This window comes from Oculina patagonica, chromosome 11 (genome assembly GCF_052425735.1).
Source record: "Oculina patagonica isolate OP01 chromosome 11, crgOcupat, whole genome shotgun sequence".
Lineage (NCBI taxonomy): Eukaryota > Metazoa > Cnidaria > Anthozoa > Scleractinia > Oculinidae > Oculina > Oculina patagonica.
The window spans coordinates 11,728,347-11,748,763 of record NC_135768.1 but is presented as its reverse complement, the minus strand read 5'-3'; the positions used below and the strand labels follow the sequence as shown (position 1 = coordinate 11,748,763).

Here is a 20,417-nt window from a genome sequence, read left to right as displayed (position 1 = left end):
TTATCCAGTGGATAGCGCAGTATGTTTTGCTAACACTTATCTACTGGATAGTGATTTATCCGTTGGATAGCGCAGTATGTTTTGCTAACACTTATCCACTGGATAGTGATTTATCCGTTGGATAGCGCAGTATGTTTTGCTAACACTTATCCACTGGATAGTGATTTATCCGTTGGATAGCGCAGTATGTTTTGCTAACACTTATCCACTGGATAGTGATTTATCCGTTGGATAGCGCAGTATGTTTTGCTAACACTTATCCACTGGATAGTGATTTATCCGTTGGATAGCGCACTATGTTTTGCTAACACTTATCCACTGGATAGTGATTTATCCGGTGGATAGCGCAGTATGTTTTGCTAACACTTATCCACTGGATAGTGATTTATCCGGTGGATAGCGGATTATGTTTTGCTAACACTTATCCAGTGGATAGTGATTTATCCGTTGGATAGCGCAGTATGTTTTGCTAACACTTATCCACTGGATAGTGATTTATCCGTTGGATAGCGCAGTATGTTTTGCTAACACTTATCAACTGGATAGTGATTTATCCGTTGGATAGCGCAGTATGTTTTGCTAACACTTATCCACTGGATAGTGATTTATCCAGTGGATAGCGCAGTATGTTTTGCTAACACTTATCCACTGGATAGTGATTTATCCGGTGGATAGCGCAGTATGTTTTGCTAACACTTATCCACTGGATAGTGATTTATCCGTTGGATAGCGCAGTATGTTTTGCTAACACTTATCCACTGGATAGTGATTTATCCGTTGGATAGCGCACTATGTTTTGCTAACACTTATCCACTGGATAGTGATTTATCCGGTGGATAGCGCAGTATGTTTTGCTAACACTTATCCACTGGATAGTGATTTATCCGGTGGATAGCGCAGTATGTTTTGCTAACACTTATCCACTGGATAGTGATTTATCCGGTGGATAGCGCAGTATGTTTTGCTAACACTTATCCACTGAATAGTGATTTATCCGTTGGATAGCGCACTATGTTTTGCTAACACTTATCCACTGGATAGTGATTTATCCGGTGGATAGCGCAGTATGTTTTGCTAACACTTATCCACTGGATAGTGATTTATCCGGTGGATAGCGCAGTATGTTTTGCTAACACTTATCCACTGGATAGTGATTTATCCGGTGGATAGCGCAGTATGTTTTGCTAACACTTATCCACTGGATAGTGATTTATCCGTTGGATAGCGCAGTATGTTTTGCTAACACTTATCCACTGGATAGTGATTTATCCGTTGGATAGCGCAGTATGTTTTGCTAACACTTATCCACTGGATAGTGATTTATCCGGTGGATAGCGCAGTATGTTTTGCTAACACTTATCCACTGGATAGTGATTTATCCGTTGGATAGCGCAGTATGTTTTGCTAACACTTATCCACTGGATAGTGATTTATCCGTTGGATAGCGCAGTATGTTTTGCTAACACTTATCCACTGGATAGTGATTTATCCGTTGGATAGCGCAGTATGTTTTGCTAACACTTATCCACTGGATAGTGATTTATCCGGTGGATAGCGCAGTATGTTTTGCTAACACTTATCCACTGGATAGTGATTTATCCAGGGGATAGCGCAGTATGTTTTGCTAACACTTATCCACTGGATAGTGATTTATCCGGTGGATAGCGCAGTATGTTTTGCTAACACTTATCCACTGGATAGTGATTTATCCGGTGGATAGCGCAGTATGTTTTGCTAACACTTATCCACTGGATAGTGATTTATCCGTTGGATAGCGCAGTATGTTTTGCTAACAGTTATCCACTGGATAGTGATTTATCCGTTGGATAGCGCAGGATGTTTTGCTAACACTTATCCACTGGATAGCGATTTATCCGTTGGATAGCGCAGTATGTTTTGCTAACACTTATCCACTGGATAGTGATTTATCCGGTGGATAGCGCAGTATGTTTTGCTAACACTTATCCACTGGATAGTGATTTATCCGTTGGATAGCGCAGTATGTTTTGCTAACACTTATCCACTGGATAGTGATTTATCCGTTGGATAGCGCACTATGTTTTGCTAACACTTATCCACTGGATAGTGATTTATCCGGTGGATAGCGCAGTATGTTTTGCTAACACTTATCCACTGGATAGTGATTTATCCGGTGGATAGCGCAGTATGTTTTGCTAACACTTATCCACTGGATAGTGATTTATCCGGTGGATAGCGCAGTATGTTTTGCTAACACTTATCCACTGGATAGTGATTTATCCGTTGGATAGCGCACTATGTTTTGCTAACACTTATCCACTGGATAGTGATTTATCCGGTGGATAGCGCAGTATGTTTTGCTAACACTTATCCACTGGATAGTGATTTATCCGGTGGATAGCGCAGTATGTTTTGCTAACACTTATCCACTGGATAGTGATTTATCCGTTGGATAGCGCAGTATGTTTTGCTAACACTTATCCACTGGATAGTGATTTATCCGTTGGATAGCGCACTATGTTTTGCTAACACTTATCCACTGGATAGTGATTTATCCGGTGGATAGCGCAGTATGTTTTGCTAACACTTATCCACTGGATAGTGATTTATCCGGTGGATAGCGCAGTATGTTTTGCTAACACTTATCCACTGGATAGTGATTTATCCGGTGGATAGCGCAGTATGTTTTGCTAACACTTATCCACTGGATAGTGATTTATCCGTTGGATAGCGCACTATGTTTTGCTAACACTTATCCACTGGATAGTGATTTATCCGGTGGATAGCGCAGTATGTTTTGCTAACACTTATCCACTGGATAGTGATTTATCCGGTGGATAGCGCAGTATGTTTTGCTAACACTTATCCACTGGATAGTGATTTATCCGGTGGATAGCGCAGTATGTTTTGCTAACACTTATCCACTGGATAGTGATTTATCCGTTGGATAGCGCAGTATGTTTTGCTAACACTTATCCACTGGATAGTGATTTATCCGTTGGATAGCGCAGTATGTTTTGCTAACACTTATCCACTGGATAGTGATTTATCCGGTGGATAGCGCAGTATGTTTTGCTAAGACTTATCCACTGGATAGTGATTTATCCGTTGGATAGCGCAGTATGTTTTGCTAACACTTATCCACTGGATAGTGATTTATCCGTTGGATAGCGCACTATGTTTTGCTAACACTTATCCACTGGATAGTGATTTATCCGGTGGATAGCGCAGTATGTTTTGCTAACACTTATCCACTGGATAGTGATTTATCTGTTGGATAGCGCAGTATGTTTTGCTAACACTTATCCACTGGATAGTGATTTATCCGGTGGATAGCGCAGTATGTTTTGCTAACACTTATCCACTGGATAGTGATTTATCCGGTGGATAGCGCAGTATGTTTTGCTAACACTTATCCACTGGATAGTGATTTATCCGGTGGATAGCGCAGTATGTTTTGCTAACACTTATCCACTGGATAGTGATTTATCCGTTGGATAGCGCAGTATGTTTTGCTAACACTTATCCACTGGATAGTGATTTATCCGTTGGATAGCGCAGTATGTTTTGCTAACACTTATCCACTGGATAGTGATTTATCCGGTGGATAGCGCAGTATGTTTTGCTAACACTTATCCACTGGATAGTGATTTATCCGGTGGATAGCGCAGTATGTTTTGCTAAGACTTATCCACTGGATAGTGATTTATCCGTTGGATAGCGCACTATGTTTTGCTAACACTTATCCACTGGATAGTGATTTATCCGTTGGATAGCGCAGTATGTTTTGCTAACACTTATCCACTGGATAGTGATTTATCCAGTGGATAGCGCAGTATGTTTTGCTAACACTTATCCACTGGATAGTGATTTATCCGGTGGATAGCGCAGTATGTTTTGCTAACACTTATCCACTGGATAGTGATTTATCCGGTGGATAGCGCAGTATGTTTTGCTAACACTTATCCACTGGATAGTGATTTATCCGTTGGATAGCGCAGTATGTTTTGCTAACACTTATCCACTGGATAGCGATTTATCCGTTGGATAGCGCAGTATGTTTTGCTAACACTTATCCACTGGATAGTGATTTATCCGGTGGATAGCGCAGTATGTTTTGCTAACACTTATCCACTGGATAGTGATTTATCCGGTGGATAGCGCAGTATGTTTTGCTAACACTTATCCACTGGATAGTGATTTATCCGTTGGATAGCGCAGTATGTTTTGCTAACACTTATCCACTGGATAGTGATTTATCCGGTGGATAGCGCAGTATGTTTTGCTAACACTTATCCACTGGATAGTGATTTATCCGGTGGATAGCGCAGTATGTTTTGCTAACACTTATCCACTGGATAGTGATTTATCCGTTGGATAGCGCAGTATGTTTTGCTAACACTTATCCACTGGATAGTGATTTATCCGTTGGATAGCGCAGTATGTTTTGCTAACACTTATCCACTGGATAGTGATTTATCCGGTGGATAGCGCAGTATGTTTTGCTAACACTTATCCACTGGATAGTGATTTATCCGGTGGATAGCGCAGTATGTTTTGCTAACACTTATCCACTGGATAGCGATTTATCCGGTGGATAGCGTCATTAACCTTCTGAACAACTGGTCCCAGGTCTACAATAGATCCGTACCACTATTTACACCAGCAGTCAGCACAACCTTACCCTGGGTGCCAGAGGGGTATTCTGCGGCGAAAAATAGGCAGCGAAGCCGCGATCGTTGCTAGAGTGGCGAAGCCACGGTCGAACGAGCCACGATCGCGGCTTCGCCGCTCACAAACAGCGTCTTTCCTGCAAAAAAGGAAAAAACCCTGTCGCTGATAAACTTTAGTAAACAACAACTAATTAACAATTACAAAAGTATAATAAAGTTCTCACTAAATGAGTTGAAAGTGCCTTTAAAATAGTTAAAAAATCCAAACGTTTCGGGCTTAGCCCTTCATCAGTGGAAAGTCGATTTCAGTTGAAATCAACTTTCCACTGATGAAGGGCTAAGCCCGAAACGTTTGGATCTTTTAACTATTTTAAAGGCACTTTCAACTCATTTAGTGAGAACTTTATTATACTGTTGTACTTTTACAAGTGCCACGCAGCACAAGGAAATTCATTTTTCCATTTATCATTAATTAAAAATATACCATAAAAATTTTGACTCATGTTTTTAATTTATTCATTGACTTTTATTAAGTGTTTCTTTACATTTATTCATTTATCGCACAATATTATCAGTTTGTTAGCTAAGATTTTTTGTTTGTAAAAATACTATCAATTTGTAAACTAAATTTAGCTAGCTTTTTCTATCACATTTTCGTTTTTTTCTTTCTGTATATGCACCTGTTCTGCCTGTTTTGTGTGTTAAAATACAAAAAATACTCTGTTGCGCAACTAACTTTGTAACATCACTGATCAAAAATAGAACCGCTTATACGATGTTAACAATTCACCGCATTTTATTTATGAGATCGAGGCGAGTTTCCCTAATGGTCGCGGGTCGCGGGTCGCGGGTTTCAAGTCGCGTGTCACGGGTTTTTAAATAAGTCGCGGGTTTTGAAAAAGTCGCGGGTTTTGAAAAATTCGCGTGTTTTTAAAAAGTTGCGAGTTTTCAATAGAATGCATTTATTTCTCAGTAGAATTCATTCAAACAAATTTAAACCGGTTGCAAAGACGCCGGTTTTAAAATGATCGCGTTTTCTTAGAAACTACGTAACGAAGTAACGTTGCGAGTTAGACAATCAAATTGCGAACTTCGGAACAAACTTCCCAAACTTTTGCCGACTGAACTTCTGAACTTCCCAAGTTTGCAAGTTGAGGAGGAACGAGACACGTTACAAAGTGGTGGCAGAAATATTTCAGCGATTCTAGCTGCTCGAGTTTCAAAATATTTGTTTGAACAAGCACGGCGTCGGTATCAACGTTCTGACCCACAGTAAGTATAAGGATTACATATACCGTCCGTTGCATCACGTCCTGAAAAAAAAACATGTTCAAATTGGGTATCAAACATTGCATGATTTGCAATCAAGCTTTTAAGTTTGAAAACAACGTTGCGCGCGAGCGATCATGAAGTTGAACCAAAGTATTCATGATTGAACGCGTACGGTTGATAAATATATTTTACTAGTATTCTGTGGCAAAAACTCTTTAAAATATTTTTAACTGGCGCAGATTTTAAAAACCCTTGTGTAGTTATGTTGACAGAAATGGTTTTGCTTCGCTAAACCATCGGAAGAAAACACGTACCATAAAAATAGAACTGAGCCGTAAACGTGTCGCAACTTTTAATTTAAATTGTCTGACTCTTTCGCATTTGTATAAAATTAATTTCACGTGAAGATCGGTAAAGCCGTCCACTTTCATTCGGTTTACAAACGCAGAAGACTTGACATTGAAGTTAAAGCCTCACAAAAATTTTAAAGATGTATTTGCTGTATATAAAAAGCTAAATTTGACCAAATTTCAGCCGACGTAAAATTTATTTATCGGCAGATCGCTCATGCGAAACGACGTCAGGCTCTTCAACTTCAACAAAATATTTTGTAACTCTAGCCACTGGAATCGCTGGAACATTACCGCTGCTGTCATGTTTTCTTCACCTAAATTTCCGACATGACCATGACTTTCGAGCAACGTGTCTTGTTTCCCCTCAACTTGCAAACTTGGGAAGTTCAGCCGAACCAAAGTTGGGGAGTTTGTTCCGAAGTTCGTAATTTGATTGTTTAACCCGCAAAGTAATTGGCTACTTTGTAACGTAGTTCCCAAGAAAACGAGTTTAAATTTGTTTGAATGAATTTTACTGAGAAATAAATAGTTTCTATCGAAAACTCGCAACTTTTTAAAAACACGCGACTTTTTTCAAAACCCGCGACTTTTTCAAAACCCGCGACTTATTTAAAACCCGCGACCCGCGACCATTAGGGAAACTCGATCGAGGCAATAGCCAACGACGTCACCCAGTGAATGTATTAGTGTCAACCACTAATGAGATTCCTGCCCAAAAAATGGCTTCACCAGTGCACCCTTTACTTCAAATATTACTATTTATTTTTTAAAAGCCATCCAAGGCTTGGCCCCAAGCTATATTCTAGAGCTAATAGATTATTGGGAAGCAGGCAGAAACATAAAATACCAAAATTACAGTCAGGAGTTGACATTAATACTCTATAAATTCTGACGCTGACTTATTTGAGCGTAAACAACGCTCATAATGTGCTCAAGACGTTTCGACCGAGAATCTTCGGTCTTCTTCGGTTGTTATCATGGCATAAAACGGCTCTTTAACGGTTTCACATTGTACGCGCGCGCGAGTGACTAATACAAATACACGCGAACGCTGCGCGAGACTATGAACATTATGTAAGTGACTTATATACATCAGGGATGTCTATGTGTTCATTTCCCGCATTCTGGTCCCTCTGCGAATGCCACGCTTCTAGGAAAAGCCTCCTGTGGTAATCGCCTGACTTGTCCACCACCGCTGCGAAACGTCTTGAGCACATTATGAGCGTTGTTTACGCTCAAATAAGTCAGCGTCAGAATTTATAAAGAGTATTAAGGCAGAAACATGTTACGGTCTAATTGCGAGGAAATATAGTGAAATATCGGACCTGAACAACATTAAGTGATCATTCTTTTGAAGTAGTTGCTCTAAAACTTTGGAAGTCCTTTCCTTTCCAATAAGAAGTAGCCCCCTTATCCAAAATTTGATAAAGCTGTTAAGTCATTTTAATTCCACCTTTAATTTACTTTTTTTTTATCAAACTAGTCTATTATAAAATTCATTTTTTCTTCGTATTACTGCTACTGCTATACTACTGCTATAATAATATTTTTTAAGTGGCAGCTCCCATCACTCTGAGTGGATTTCAGGAAGGTCCTCGCATAAAACTACTTACAAGGTTAAAACTTAAGTAAAAAAGGTAAAAATATCAAATTAAACGTATGTTCTAAAAATTAAGAATAATGTTTTAAACATTATATCAATAAAAAGCTTGAAGTACTTTACAATTAAAAATTTCTATATTATTCTATATTATATGTCTAATTATATTATTCTATATCTGGTAACGATGACCAGTCGATGCTGCATTTGTAGTTTTCAGTTCTCTTTGCCCAGTCAGTTGTTATTTTTGGATGTCTAGGAACGGAAGATAGCTGTTTCCGTGTAAATCTTTCAAGGTGGTTTTGAAGGTATTAAAATGTTCTGGAACGTCTCCTCAAATAGTGGCATTCTTAGCAGTTTTTATACTTCAAACATTTTATATATGTTTTTATTTCAATTTCTAATTTTAAATTTTTAAAAGTGCTGATAAAAATATCGGATAAAAATATTGACAATCTGTATGCAAATGACATGAAGCTGCCAGAACAAGCTAGATCCAGTCCAAGTCTAAGAATATAATGACAGCCTGTTTGGCATGGCTGTCACCAAATCAAGCCTCAGACGTTCACATCCAGTCGTTCACCTGTGACAATTCACCAGCCTCTATTAGGAATCCACTTGTCCACAACTTGATCCTCATTCACAACATAGTACCCAGGATGCATATAGGCAGTGGCACATGCCTTAAAAGATACAAAAGTTACAAGGCTTGTTACTGTGTGGTTCTAATAAAATATCAATACCTCCCCCCCCCCCTAGTCAATTGGAAGTTCACTGGTAATTTAAAGGAAATGATATAGGGGTACCGTATTGAAGGCAGAGTTTTTCGAGGGGATTCATGAGCTTCTTTTCAGAAGGTGAAGAAACATGGAAAAAACACATGATCGATCCACAGCTAGAATGCTTACGAAAATAACTATGAGCTCAGCTTCGTTCTCAAGGCACTCAAGCCAATATTGCAGACATGACTGGTAGTACGATCCCCACCTTCGTTCTAAAGGCACTTAAATGATGGACACGACAAGAGAAACTCGTCCCAGCCTCCCACTGGTGTTGTGTGTCTTGTGTTTTCGTTCCGACGTACGGAAGGCGTATGGAGTCCTAACTGCTTCTAAATATTTATTGCTGCCTTGAGAAATTTGGGTAACAGGTTTATTTTGTAAAGGGGATGATGCTCACGACACAAGTCACTTTTCATATTTTCTGCAACTTCACTGGTGTCACTTGCCACTACATTACTTGCTCAACCTTCAACCTACTTGGGACGATTTTGATGATATTTGAAAAAAGGTTTATACTTTTTTAAGAGTAATAAGAATTATATCCGGGGGGACTTAGATCCGTGACGTCATGACTGTCCTAATATATTGGGATAATCTGGACTGTACAATCGGATGTATTTTTTTGTTTCCAGAAAGATGGGCCTATACCGGGGAGGGGGGCTTATAACCAGAATTTTACGGTATGACATTTAACGCACCATCGTTACGCCATTTAACTGCTATTATAAATATTTAAGCTTCCAAAATCGGATTTTATGGCTGTGTATTCCTAATATTGCAACCTAGAAAATTAAAAAACAAAAAAAAAACCAAGACAGCATTATGTCTATTTACAATTAAAATAGCACTTATACTGTAATACTTACGTGATAGGGTATTAATTTCAGAAATGAGCCAATTGGGTAGTGGAATACATCTAGGGACCCTTCAACTGCTTCTACTGTACCAACTTCCTGAGACATTTTAAGAAGCCTGTAATCAAGGACAGTAATATATTAGTCAATATACCACTCCTATTAGGCTTCATTTGTGTATTTTCTTTCTTTTCAAAGGTAGATCAATACAAAAAACGCCACGGCTTAGTTGTCAAGCAAAGGTCCTTCCCTTGATCACTCCCAGAGGGTTTCTTCCTGCAGCACAAAAAAATATGAAGCAACAGAACAAAAGATGCATGCTCCACAAAAACACAAAGGCAAATAAAATAAAATAAAACAACCGATTTTAACTCTTTTTGTATAGTGATCACAGGGGAAGATTTGGCGCAAAAACGAAGGATTCCATTCCTTGAATATAGCCAGAACATAGAGAATAAAGGATAACCCAAATAGCTTCAGTGTGTCCGAAAATATTTAAACATTAATAAATGACAATTTGGTTGGTTAACTGTTATATTTTGGTATAAGCTAAACCATCATCAATTCAAACTAAGAAAATTTTCAAACCAGGTAGTTCTTTTACTGTAGAAACTGCAACCAGATTAGTGTTACTTGAAAGAGAGGTGAAGAGTTAGAAAGTAGCAAGGCCAAATGCGATGGAAATTTTACATCATATTGTGTCTCTTGTAAAAATGTCAATGTCATGCATTTAACTTCTTCACACATTGATAGTATTTAAAGAATTACAAAAAAAAAGAAATGATTTAAAAACCAAAAGAACTGAGCTGGCCCCTTGTCATATCCACAGGCAGTACCCCGCTCCCCGAGAACCTTGCCTTTTTGCTTCACTTGACATGGCGGTACTAGATGTAGGTGCTTGTTTTTATGCCAATTGAGTTATCTTTACATGTGAAGATAACAATTTCAAAACGGTTCCTGAAAAGTATGCTCTGTTTCAATGCTGAATGAGCCAAAGTTAATCATAGTCATGGTTAATGGTCTTGAAGAAATTGAGGGTCGTCAAAATTGAAGATGTATCAGAAATGATTTAGCAACCCAGACTGCTTGGCAGTATGAGAACTAGCAGAATCAACTAAGTCCTTGTGAAAACACACCAGAAGTAGTAAAGGTATAAAGTAGCAACTGTCGTGAATTATGAAGACTACAGTGACTTATACAAACTCTGTAGAGAAACTGCCTGTGTCATGCACTTTTACAAGGCACCACCAGTCCGTTAGTGCTTTGAGTTCTGAAAGTCTGACGAGTGAAGAAGTGCTGTTCAATGAATTGTTGTGGATAAAGAAGTCTCAGAAGTCTTTGCCACTGAATCAAAATTTTAAGGTAACAGAGTCTGTCGCCACAGGGTTATGCACAATGGCATAAGGGAAACACTGACGGAACTGAGCTTTGTTTCTGGTTTACCAAGGGTTAGCAGATCATCAGAAAACAGATTTACAATTGTATGGTGTGTAGAAGACATGAAGGAGATAAAGTAGACATTGTACATAAGCAGTCATGTTAAATTAGAGAAGCTACTCAGCTAATTGACACTCGGATGTTGATCTGAAAGTTTCCAAAGGATATATATGGCTATGTGGTGGATTCTATTGACAGGGTTCGTACACTTTTTCAGGCCAAAAATTCAAAAACTTGAATTTCAAGGACTTTCCAGGACCCTTCTTGGAAACTTCAAGGACTTTTTTTCATGAAATTTACCCCAAATCAACGATTTCCAGTCTGTTGTGCCGTTGATGTGCTTGCTAAAGAACTAAAAAAATCGCATATTTTGGCAGTCTTCTCATTGCCTTGAAGCCTTTTCACGTTCAAGGAAAAAATAAAGGTTTTTTCAAGGACTGAAAACCAATTCCAAGTACTTTCAAGGCCTTGAAATCGGACTCCAGAAACTCAAGGGTTTTCAAGACGCATACAGACCCTGTATTGATTTTGCATGTGTAGGGAAAACATAACAAACAAATTATTTGGACTTACTTGAGGTTGGGATGTCCTTCAATGTAACAAAACCCTGTTGGTAGTTTTCCAAGGCTGTCATGTGACAATCCAGTCCAACCACAGTCAATCAAAATTTGGCCCCGCTCTGGATAATGCCCAATGACTCTTGTCAATACTCGCACTGCAATATCATCCATTTTGCATGACCCCACCAGGAACTGCTCATAATCTGGAGAAGAAAAACAAATGATTACCTCTTGTACCTTGAGATCGGCCCTCTTTTATATTTCTGTCCCAGTTGTTCAAAGGGTGGATAACAGTGTCTCTCCACCAGATACAAATCACTATCAAGTGAATAATTAGTGTTGACAAAACACATTACGCTATCTTCTGGAGTGGATAGCGTTATCCATCCTTCAAACTGCAGCCTTGTGTAAAAATATGGATAATAAACACAACAACCTCCATTTGGCTTCAAAAATATGCATGGATATTTGTCCTTGGACAAACAAACTGTTCCCTTCTCGGAACAGATAATGTCCATGTACAAATATCGATGCATATTTTCGCACCAAATGGAGGCTATTGTTTATATAGTCACACTGGTTTTTGCAGTAGCCAATAAGTACACACCAAATTTGCATAAAATGCCATCACGAAAAAAAACAACAACAACAAATCACACACACTGAATTGAATGCTTTAACAACGAATCAAAAATAACTCACACCAACTATAAATCATTGTGTTCAGTATTGTATTACCTATTCACAGCTACTCATCTTCTGAAGTTCATAACATAACAGTAGTAGGGGGAACAAGTGCAGTTTTGTTGAAGCACTAAAAGGATTTCAAATTATTTCATCCAATTAAAAACTTGCGCAAGCACTCATGAGTACTCTGAAAGCAATCATGCAGACTAATATGTCAGGTTACTTAGCAACCTCCGAGACAAAAACCGCGTTACAGTCACTTCTCACCATCATCTGGCACTAATGTTGGTGATTGATAGAAAGTTCAGTCAAGCGATTATAAACAGGATCTAACTTTTGTGAATTATTCTTTCACATCTGAAAACAATCAATAAGAAAACAATTGCTTGACAATAGCAAATTTTAGCAAATCATTTCATATACTTCACGTCACTATTTCTTCATTGCGTCGATCATACCACATTTGGCTATCAATCAAGTTCATCCAGGACAAACCTTTGGGTGTACATTCAAGCAGTGCTGTACCCCCATAGTAACTCATGGCAGCTTGTATTTAAGGTCATTGCCCCGAATTAGAACTGAACACAGATTTTCAACCAAACTTTGCCTACTCATTGATTACCATCAGCCAAGGAGACTTAAACAAAAAATTGGGGTCCCCGAGAAAGGAATGACAAGTATCAGTTCATGAGGCCACCAACTACATCTGTACCAGCTGCAACAAAGACTGCCACTCAAGAATCAGGCTTTTTAATCACTCAAGAGCCTGTCGACACTGATGTGCTGACCATCGCCTCTCTGAGACGAGGATGCCGAAGAAGGATGCACAACTTGCAATACAGGGCAATGAACAATAAACCTACCATAAAATATATAATTTCCTGGATGAAACTCATTGATTCCATAAATGTCATCTGGGGGCTTTGAGCAAGTTGGAGTAGCCCCAATGGCCACAACAGGTAATTCAAGACCAGCATCTTTAAGTCTTACAGACAAACAGATATATTAAGAAATTAAAATATTTTTTTGAGAAATAAATTTATCTATAGAATCTATGTAGCTAACCAAGTACTTAGTCAATTAATATATAAAAGGTACACAATGTGTATATAATATGTGCTATGATCTGATTTAAATTTATCTTTGCTTTAAATTTTTTCAAACCAGCTTGATTTTAATTTATCTTTGTTTCATAGATTTTAGTTAAGTTTAAGTAGAGGAGACTTTTCCACTTAGCTAATCATTTTTGACACATTAATAAAGTTGTTATTGATACATTATGAATATTATGATAATAGAAATGAGACGAAGGGAAATAAAAATCAAACTGGTTTGAAAAATTTTGAACCAAAGATTAACTTTTTTTAGATCTTAGCAGCTTAGTTTTAATTCAGTGTTTTTCAGTGAAAGTACTTCTATAATTTGTATTGCAGCTCCATTTTTGGTGAGTCACGAGGATGCCATTCCTCTTCAGTGGCCTTCACACTAATCTTTTGTAGACAGCCTTAGCTTTTCACCTTTATAATCCTGCCAAGGTGTTTACACAGATCATGACCTAATTTCTCCTTTCTTTTACCTAACAGAGCTGAAGCTGCAACTTTAAGGGTGACTATCACCAAACCAAAACAACAAATCAAGCCCCCCCCCCCCCCGGCCCCTTCCCCCTACTCTCATATGAAGGGCTTTGTGGGTATGTGCCGCTCAACAGGGTATGTTTTTTGTCTCTCTGACTCTGGAACCATAGGCGTACAAGGCGGGGGGCGAGGGGGGCTGCAGCCCCCCACAGTGCCGACATTTTTCGGGCAAAATGCTCAGAATTCGGGCAACAAGCCTAGGGAAAAATAGAAAATAAGCCGACAAATCTGAACATTACGTTCAAAACGAATTACATCAACAGGAAAGGTACTTAGTACTGGAAATATACCGAACTTTGTGGTTCAAAAGTCCAAATTTCTCATTCATCTGCTTTCGTTTCCTCTCGCAAGTTGCTTTTATCATGTTTGAGTTTTCTCGCAAATTCTGCGTTGCCCCTCAGTTTTATTCAGTTGCAATGACTTTTCCATAGCTTGGGCATTTGCGCGCGATGGATCCAGTCTAAGACCCTAAAACAAAGCTGTGATACATTTACAAATGTAGACTGTCCACAGCCTCTCGATTTTTCAACGCAAAAAAGCAAACGAAGCGAGTGAGCAAGCGCGAAGCGCGAGCGCGTAGGGGGAGGGGGCGGGAAGCGAGCGAAAGAAAAATAGAGAGGCTGTAGACATCGTTGAATAAAAGTGGAAGTATTAGACTCCTCCCCTTGTCATCGCCTTGTAATTTACAACTCCGGCTCAATTAAATCGGACCAATAAAATTTGAGCGGTTTAGTGCTTGTTTAATTGATAATTTTGTAAAGTGTCACTTTACAAAACAACTACACGTGTGGTGACAACAACACGTGAGTTTTTATTTCGGTGTTGAGGATGTCGTCCGAGACGACTTCTTCAACCCCCAAAAACCTGTAAAAAGAGGCAAAAAGCCGAAATCAATCGGTCCCTCCGATTTTTGCAGAATATGCAGGTACTCATTCGCGATTCGTTTGGGGAACTTCAGCAAGACATCTTACATCTCTACGGAAAATTTATTTGTCGAGCCAAAACGCAAAGGTGTTTTCCGGCGAAAGTTGGCAGACGTCTTGGCCGATTTGGGAATTGCAGTGCAAAAAGACGAATTTCATTCTAGTAGAGTGTGTTCATCTTGTGCATCTAAAGCTGGAAGTGCAGCAAGCAATATTGAATTTATAAAGAAATCTCGATTCAAAAGAATGTCACGTTCGCCTCACACGTCGTCGGCGAGGCAAAAGTTATGCTGAAACCAGTCGGTAAAATTCCAACTACGTCCTTCGAACAAAGAAGCTGGCGAACAGCCTCTTTCTGCTCGTCTTTGAGCGACGAAACGTTTGGAAGTTTCTCCAACGAGCATTCCAATAATCGATTCATCACAAACCACAGCATGTCAATAGTGATGACAACTCAAACAAACCGCAAGACGCCGCCTGCAAGCCATCATGATCGACCATTGTCAAGGTGATGACACTTTTGCCGCCATTCAACCAATGGGAATTTTCCATTTCTGGAGAAACGGGAAATTCAATATTTCCAAAGATGTCTACAGCCCCTCTATTTTTTTTTCTCGCCCCGCCCCCCACCCCCTTGCTTCTTCCGTTTTGCGCTGGCGTCCAGTTCTCACGCTGTTCTCACCGTGCGCTCATCGGCGAGAAAACACGAAAAAATAGAGGGCTGTGAACAGTCTATTACAAATGTGATGAAGCTAAATAAATGCTTTTCACTCAAATAGTAAGTTCCCAGGGCTAGTCCAAACCTTCTAACCAATTTACCCGTGAATGTTTCACACGCTTTTGTAAAACTTTCAAGTGGGGGAAAAACAATGTAAATTAGCTTCCAAAAAAATACTGCAACTTTTTCTGAACTAGAGTAAATAAAAAAAATATTTCTAAAAAAAGAGGATTCAGTACATTAACACTTTCTGGCAAGGCCACGAAATTAATTAAAGAACTATGGTTCCTTTTAGCAAGAAGGCGAAGTTTGTACACAACTATTTCAATGCACATTTTGTTGTCCATATTACGTGCCTCTTTAATTGCCTTTCAACCCATACCATTTTTTTTCGGGCAATAAGGTCTCCACCCCCCCAGTTCCGGAGGTGCCCGTACGCCTATGTCTGGAACAGGGTATAAAAATCACATTTTTGACTCTGGAACAGGGTCGATTTTCCCCAGAATCCTGAGTAAGCGTGATCAAGTTTAGCTATGAAAGTCTGCTCCCCTTGTCGCTTTATCTCCAAGCCACAGACGAAGTCAAGTGAGCACAAAAAATGTTAATAAAGCTTATTGCATGTTTATATAAAACATGGATAAAATTCTCACCTGTTTGAAAATGTGTTTAGCCTCTTAAATGACTCAGCAGCACTTTGTTTAATTTCATCTTCACCTCTGCACTTGTATGTATCTCCCTCATGTATGTAGAGACCTTTAAAAGTCACACAACTCTTGGAAGCTATTTTCCTGGCCAAGTTAACACTTTGAGGATCATCATACCACACACCAGCTGAAAAAACAATATAAGACAGCATTACCAGTACATTCCTTAATGCAATGCCATTCTGACTGTGATTTTGATAGCACATGCCTGTTGAGCATAATTTTTTCAGTTATAGCTTAATTACCTCGGTTGTAACCACAGTTTACTTTGAGAAAAACTGACCACTTTTTTCCTTCAAGAGGAGCAGCAGTCAGTGCATCAAGAATAACATAGTTATCTATCAAGACATGGAACTTGTCAAGTCGCAACAAAAGCTGGGTAGCCTGTGGAACCTTGTCAGGAGAAAGAGGATAAGCGTATGTGATGTCATCGTAGCCATCACTGGCATAAAACTCTGCGTCTGCTAATGTTGACACTGATATGCATCTCTTTGTGCCTCCAGTCATGTACTCCCCAGCTTCTCTGATATAACAAAACAACAGGTAATTTTTTAGATGCTAGCTATATAGTCAGACACAAGATAGAATTTGATCTAATGTGAAGCAGCAACAATGTGCCAATCAGTGAGCTTTATATACAGTGTAGCCTTCATTGCAGGTGTTCAAAAGGATTAGAGAGAAGAGGTGTTTAGGCACAGGGAGCGAGTGCAAGGGGCAATCAGAGGGGGGGGGGGAGGCAAGGCAGGGGAAATGCCTACAATAATGGCATTGTTTTTACCATACACCCCTAATCAACATGCAAGTATTGTTTAATTGCCATCTGTTTTACTTCTGGCTGTCAAAAGTTACTACTCAATCAGATGAATGCTGATTTCTGAAGGATCCCTTTCACCAGACAAACTGGCCACGCTATATATTTTTTCTTGCCTTAATTCTTATCATATATAGTTGGGAAAACAGAATCTTTTCATGGTAGAATTGAAGCATGTTAAATGAACAGTTGAAATCATGTGCATGTACACTATTTGAATGCTACAAGATAATACTGACAAGAATTCTTGGCACATATAATATTGTTGAAAATTTCACACCACAAGGAGACTGTTTAGAATTCAATTTTTGAAAAACTTATTTGCCATCGAATTGCATACAAACACTCAAGATGGCATTTGAAACCGTGACAAGGTCTATTTATCCTGTTACAATCCATGGAATGCAAAAAGCTGGCAACTGATACATTTTTATTGTACATTTACCCATAATTTAAATGGAGGAAGACAGACCGTTGACAGAGTACATCTGTTTCCAGTGTGGGAAGACTGCCACTCCCGATTTGGCCTTTTAAGCCACAACAGACACACAGCCATAATGGTCTTGTTAAGGGCTGCACACGAAGAAATATTCAAATATAACTTCTATTCTTAGTTTTTTGGTATCATTTAGCGGTCTAGAAGAGCTTGAGCCATGCCCAGCTTGCTAGGTATTGTGGTATTCTGGGAAATTGTCCTGGGGATACCATTCATGCTGCGAGATATCAATGACAATCAATGACAATTGATATCAATTAACTAACCATTACCGATTGATAGCAATTGATTGGGCCACCTCAAACAAACAGCTTTAGTCCCAAAGGCCCTTTATAAACAAAGAACTGTATGCACAATTAATGTATGGGGTTACAAAAACAACAATCTTTATTTAACCCTATAGAGTGAATTCCTGTAACCCGTTTTTTATATGCAAATGTGCCGTGTAATATTTAAATGAGCTGTCACAGGAAAACAGAAAATTGCGGACAAATCGTAATTATTTGCATGTGGAAGTCAGGTTAAAATTCAAGCATTTACCAATATGTAAAAACCAAAACAGATAACGGGGCTTAAAATTTATCATGCCTTGAATTGTCTTGCGATTTTAGACAAACATTTTATATTCAACATCCCGTAAAGAAAAACAAATTAAACTTGACTGTAACACAATTCTGCGCGAGCAATCCAATGGGGAGCTTTAGCAAATCACGACGACAAACAACTTTTGTTTAGCAAACAAATGGTTTAATGAGCAGGAAAATAGCTGTGCACGTGTTCTATTACTCTTGGCAAATTTCTTTCCCATCTTCTGAAAAACAACAATGTGAAATGACTAAATCCTGCGTGATTTGAACCAGACCGCTAATTTTCGATTTAGGTTGAACATGTTCTTGAAGTGCTTAAAGAAAGACACGTCCTGTTTATAATTATTTTCTGTATACCTATTAAAGTGATTTCTTTGAGGTTTGCTGACCACTCGTGTATTGTTTTATTGTACACAAACATTAGAATATTATACGACTCATTAACATATAAAAAACGGGTTACACGAATTCACTCTTATACATAGAAAAAGAAGAAATTTACATAGAATAGAAATTAAAGTAAAAAGGGTATTGGCTTCCTAAAATAACTAAGGAGTTTAAAAGTCTAGGAAGCCAAATTACATAAAATAAACTCAGTATTAGGGTTGGAAAAACACAAAAACACAATCTTGCCCGATTAATTTCTCATCATCGATTTCACTGATTTTGGGCAATTGCATTTTACATCCACTCCCCTATTGATATGGTAAGACAAAATTTACCTCCTAAGAAAAAAAGTGCTGACATGATCCCCCCCCCCCCCCTTCAGAAATAACCTGATTTTTCAAAACCCCTTCAGAAAAAAAGCCAACTTTTCCATAACCCCTTCAGAAATATTCAAAATATCAAAAAATGCCAACAGGGCTACCCCCTCAGAAATGATCTTCAAAGCCCCTTCAGAAAATTTCATCTATAGGCAAGGAGGGGGGGGGGGAGATATAGAATGGAATGGCCCTGGGGAAAGTTGCATGCAACACTGGCCGGAACTTTTTTTACTTACAGTGTTCTGTGGGTCTTCATATTTGTCCGCAGTTGAACTCCAAGGCTTTTGCATCTTTCAATCATGGCTTTACAATTGTTTTTTACTTTCTCTAAGTCAATCAGAAATGCTGGTGTTCGCAAATCAGAAACAAGTCTCTTCCCCGCCATTTTGCTTCAGCTCTCCAGGTCGTACTAGTACCCAGGCGCCTTTACCAAGTGCCACACTCAGAAGCGAGTAAGTCTGGCTCCAGTTTTGGTTTCGATGATGGATTTGTTGTCATAGTTACAATGAATAAAAAGATGGCGAAAAGTTGCTCGCTGGTCCTTTCCTTTCTCGTAAGTTTTTGTTAACAAATATTACATTCCGTTTGTCATTAGAAGTATTGTTCTCGAAATTGAATTCTTTAGTGCCACCATTTTACTGCAAAAGAAACGTTAAAGATGAGTAAGCGCTGATTGTGCAGTATGGATGTTCAACCTCAGGTACGGAATTTTCTTGCACTGTTTCTAGAGGCATTCACACAACTTAAGCTTATGTGTTATATTGTATTGCTTTACAAAGTTGGTTTGTTGCAAATCGTTTCACTGGATGTGTTCAAACTAATATTATGGAGGTACGGGAAGGGTTTTTTACTTTACGTGAGCATAACGTTGTAACTGAGCTAAGCCTTAGCTTATGTTTTCCCGCTCTCTGGTCGGGTGATTTCAAACAAGATCACATAACATTCTTCAGTAACAGAAAGGTAAAAGAATGAAGTTTTGATAAAAAGAATGTTCCCATTTTCGTCTTTGTCGTAGTATCGCTAGCCAATTATTTGCAGAGAATAAACAAATTTGCGTATCAGTACATGCATGTATCGTGTCGTGTTTAAAATGATCTAACAACTCTAATAAATTAATTTGGTCCGATCTGCTTTACTCAGTTTTCGTCAGGTCAAAACAAAGGTCGAAATCCTCACTCGCCTGTAAGGTTCCTCCCTCAGTTACCAGAGGTAAGTCGGCTGATGTGATACTATGCATATAAAACAAAAAATAAAATAAAATAAAATAAAAAAATCTAGCCTGGTACATGTATCTTTATATGTATGCAACTTGCATTATGTACACAATGAATGTATTTGTTCATGCTGCATCAACAGCACCAGCCTAGGCCCAGTTGCTCAACTGCTATCCACTGGATAAATCACTATTTGGTGGATAGTGAAGAAGGTTTTGTATGGCAGTTATCCAGTGGATAGCGTCATCCACCCTTTGAACAACTGGGCCCAGTTAAAATGCTATGCAGTGGATAGTGCAGCTTGTTTAGGTTAACACAAATAACATTATCCAACCTTTGAACAACCAATGGTTTTCAACAACCAATGGT

The 20,417-nt window shown here is 38.8% G+C and overlaps 2 protein-coding genes and 1 long non-coding RNA gene across 3 annotated transcripts in view; 2 read left to right on the top strand and 1 right to left on the bottom strand.

Moving 5' to 3' along the window:
- Window positions 1–5,370: 5,370 nt before the first annotated feature.
- Window positions 5,371–7,691, top strand: LOC144631028 (uncharacterized). The gene is made up of 3 exons (XR_013566658.1): window positions 5,371–5,465; window positions 6,929–7,107; window positions 7,552–7,691. It is a non-coding gene; the product is annotated as an uncharacterized LOC144631028 (long non-coding RNA).
- Window positions 7,554–19,232, bottom strand: LOC144631027 (D-serine dehydratase-like). The gene is made up of 7 exons (XM_078489388.1): window positions 19,071–19,232; window positions 16,422–16,699; window positions 16,123–16,303; window positions 13,061–13,182; window positions 11,524–11,713; window positions 9,526–9,631; window positions 7,554–8,560 (listed from the first exon to the last, which is right to left on the bottom strand). The coding sequence occupies exons 1-7, from the start codon at window positions 19,217–19,219 to the stop codon at window positions 8,471–8,473; spliced, it is 1,116 nt and encodes a 371-aa protein (XP_078345514.1). The 5' UTR covers window positions 19,220–19,232; the 3' UTR covers window positions 7,554–8,470.
- Window positions 19,233–19,336: 104 nt separating this feature from the next.
- LOC144630155 (dynein axonemal heavy chain 7-like) overlaps window positions 19,337–20,417 on the top strand; it is a 53,297-nt gene continuing 52,216 nt past the window's right edge. Inside the window, exons 1-2 of the mRNA XM_078488446.1 lie at window positions 19,337–19,534; window positions 19,975–20,043. Coding sequence (XP_078344572.1) covers window positions 19,517–19,534; window positions 19,975–20,043 — 87 coding nt within the window. The 5' untranslated portion in view covers window positions 19,337–19,516. The remainder of the gene's footprint in view (window positions 19,535–19,974; window positions 20,044–20,417) is intronic.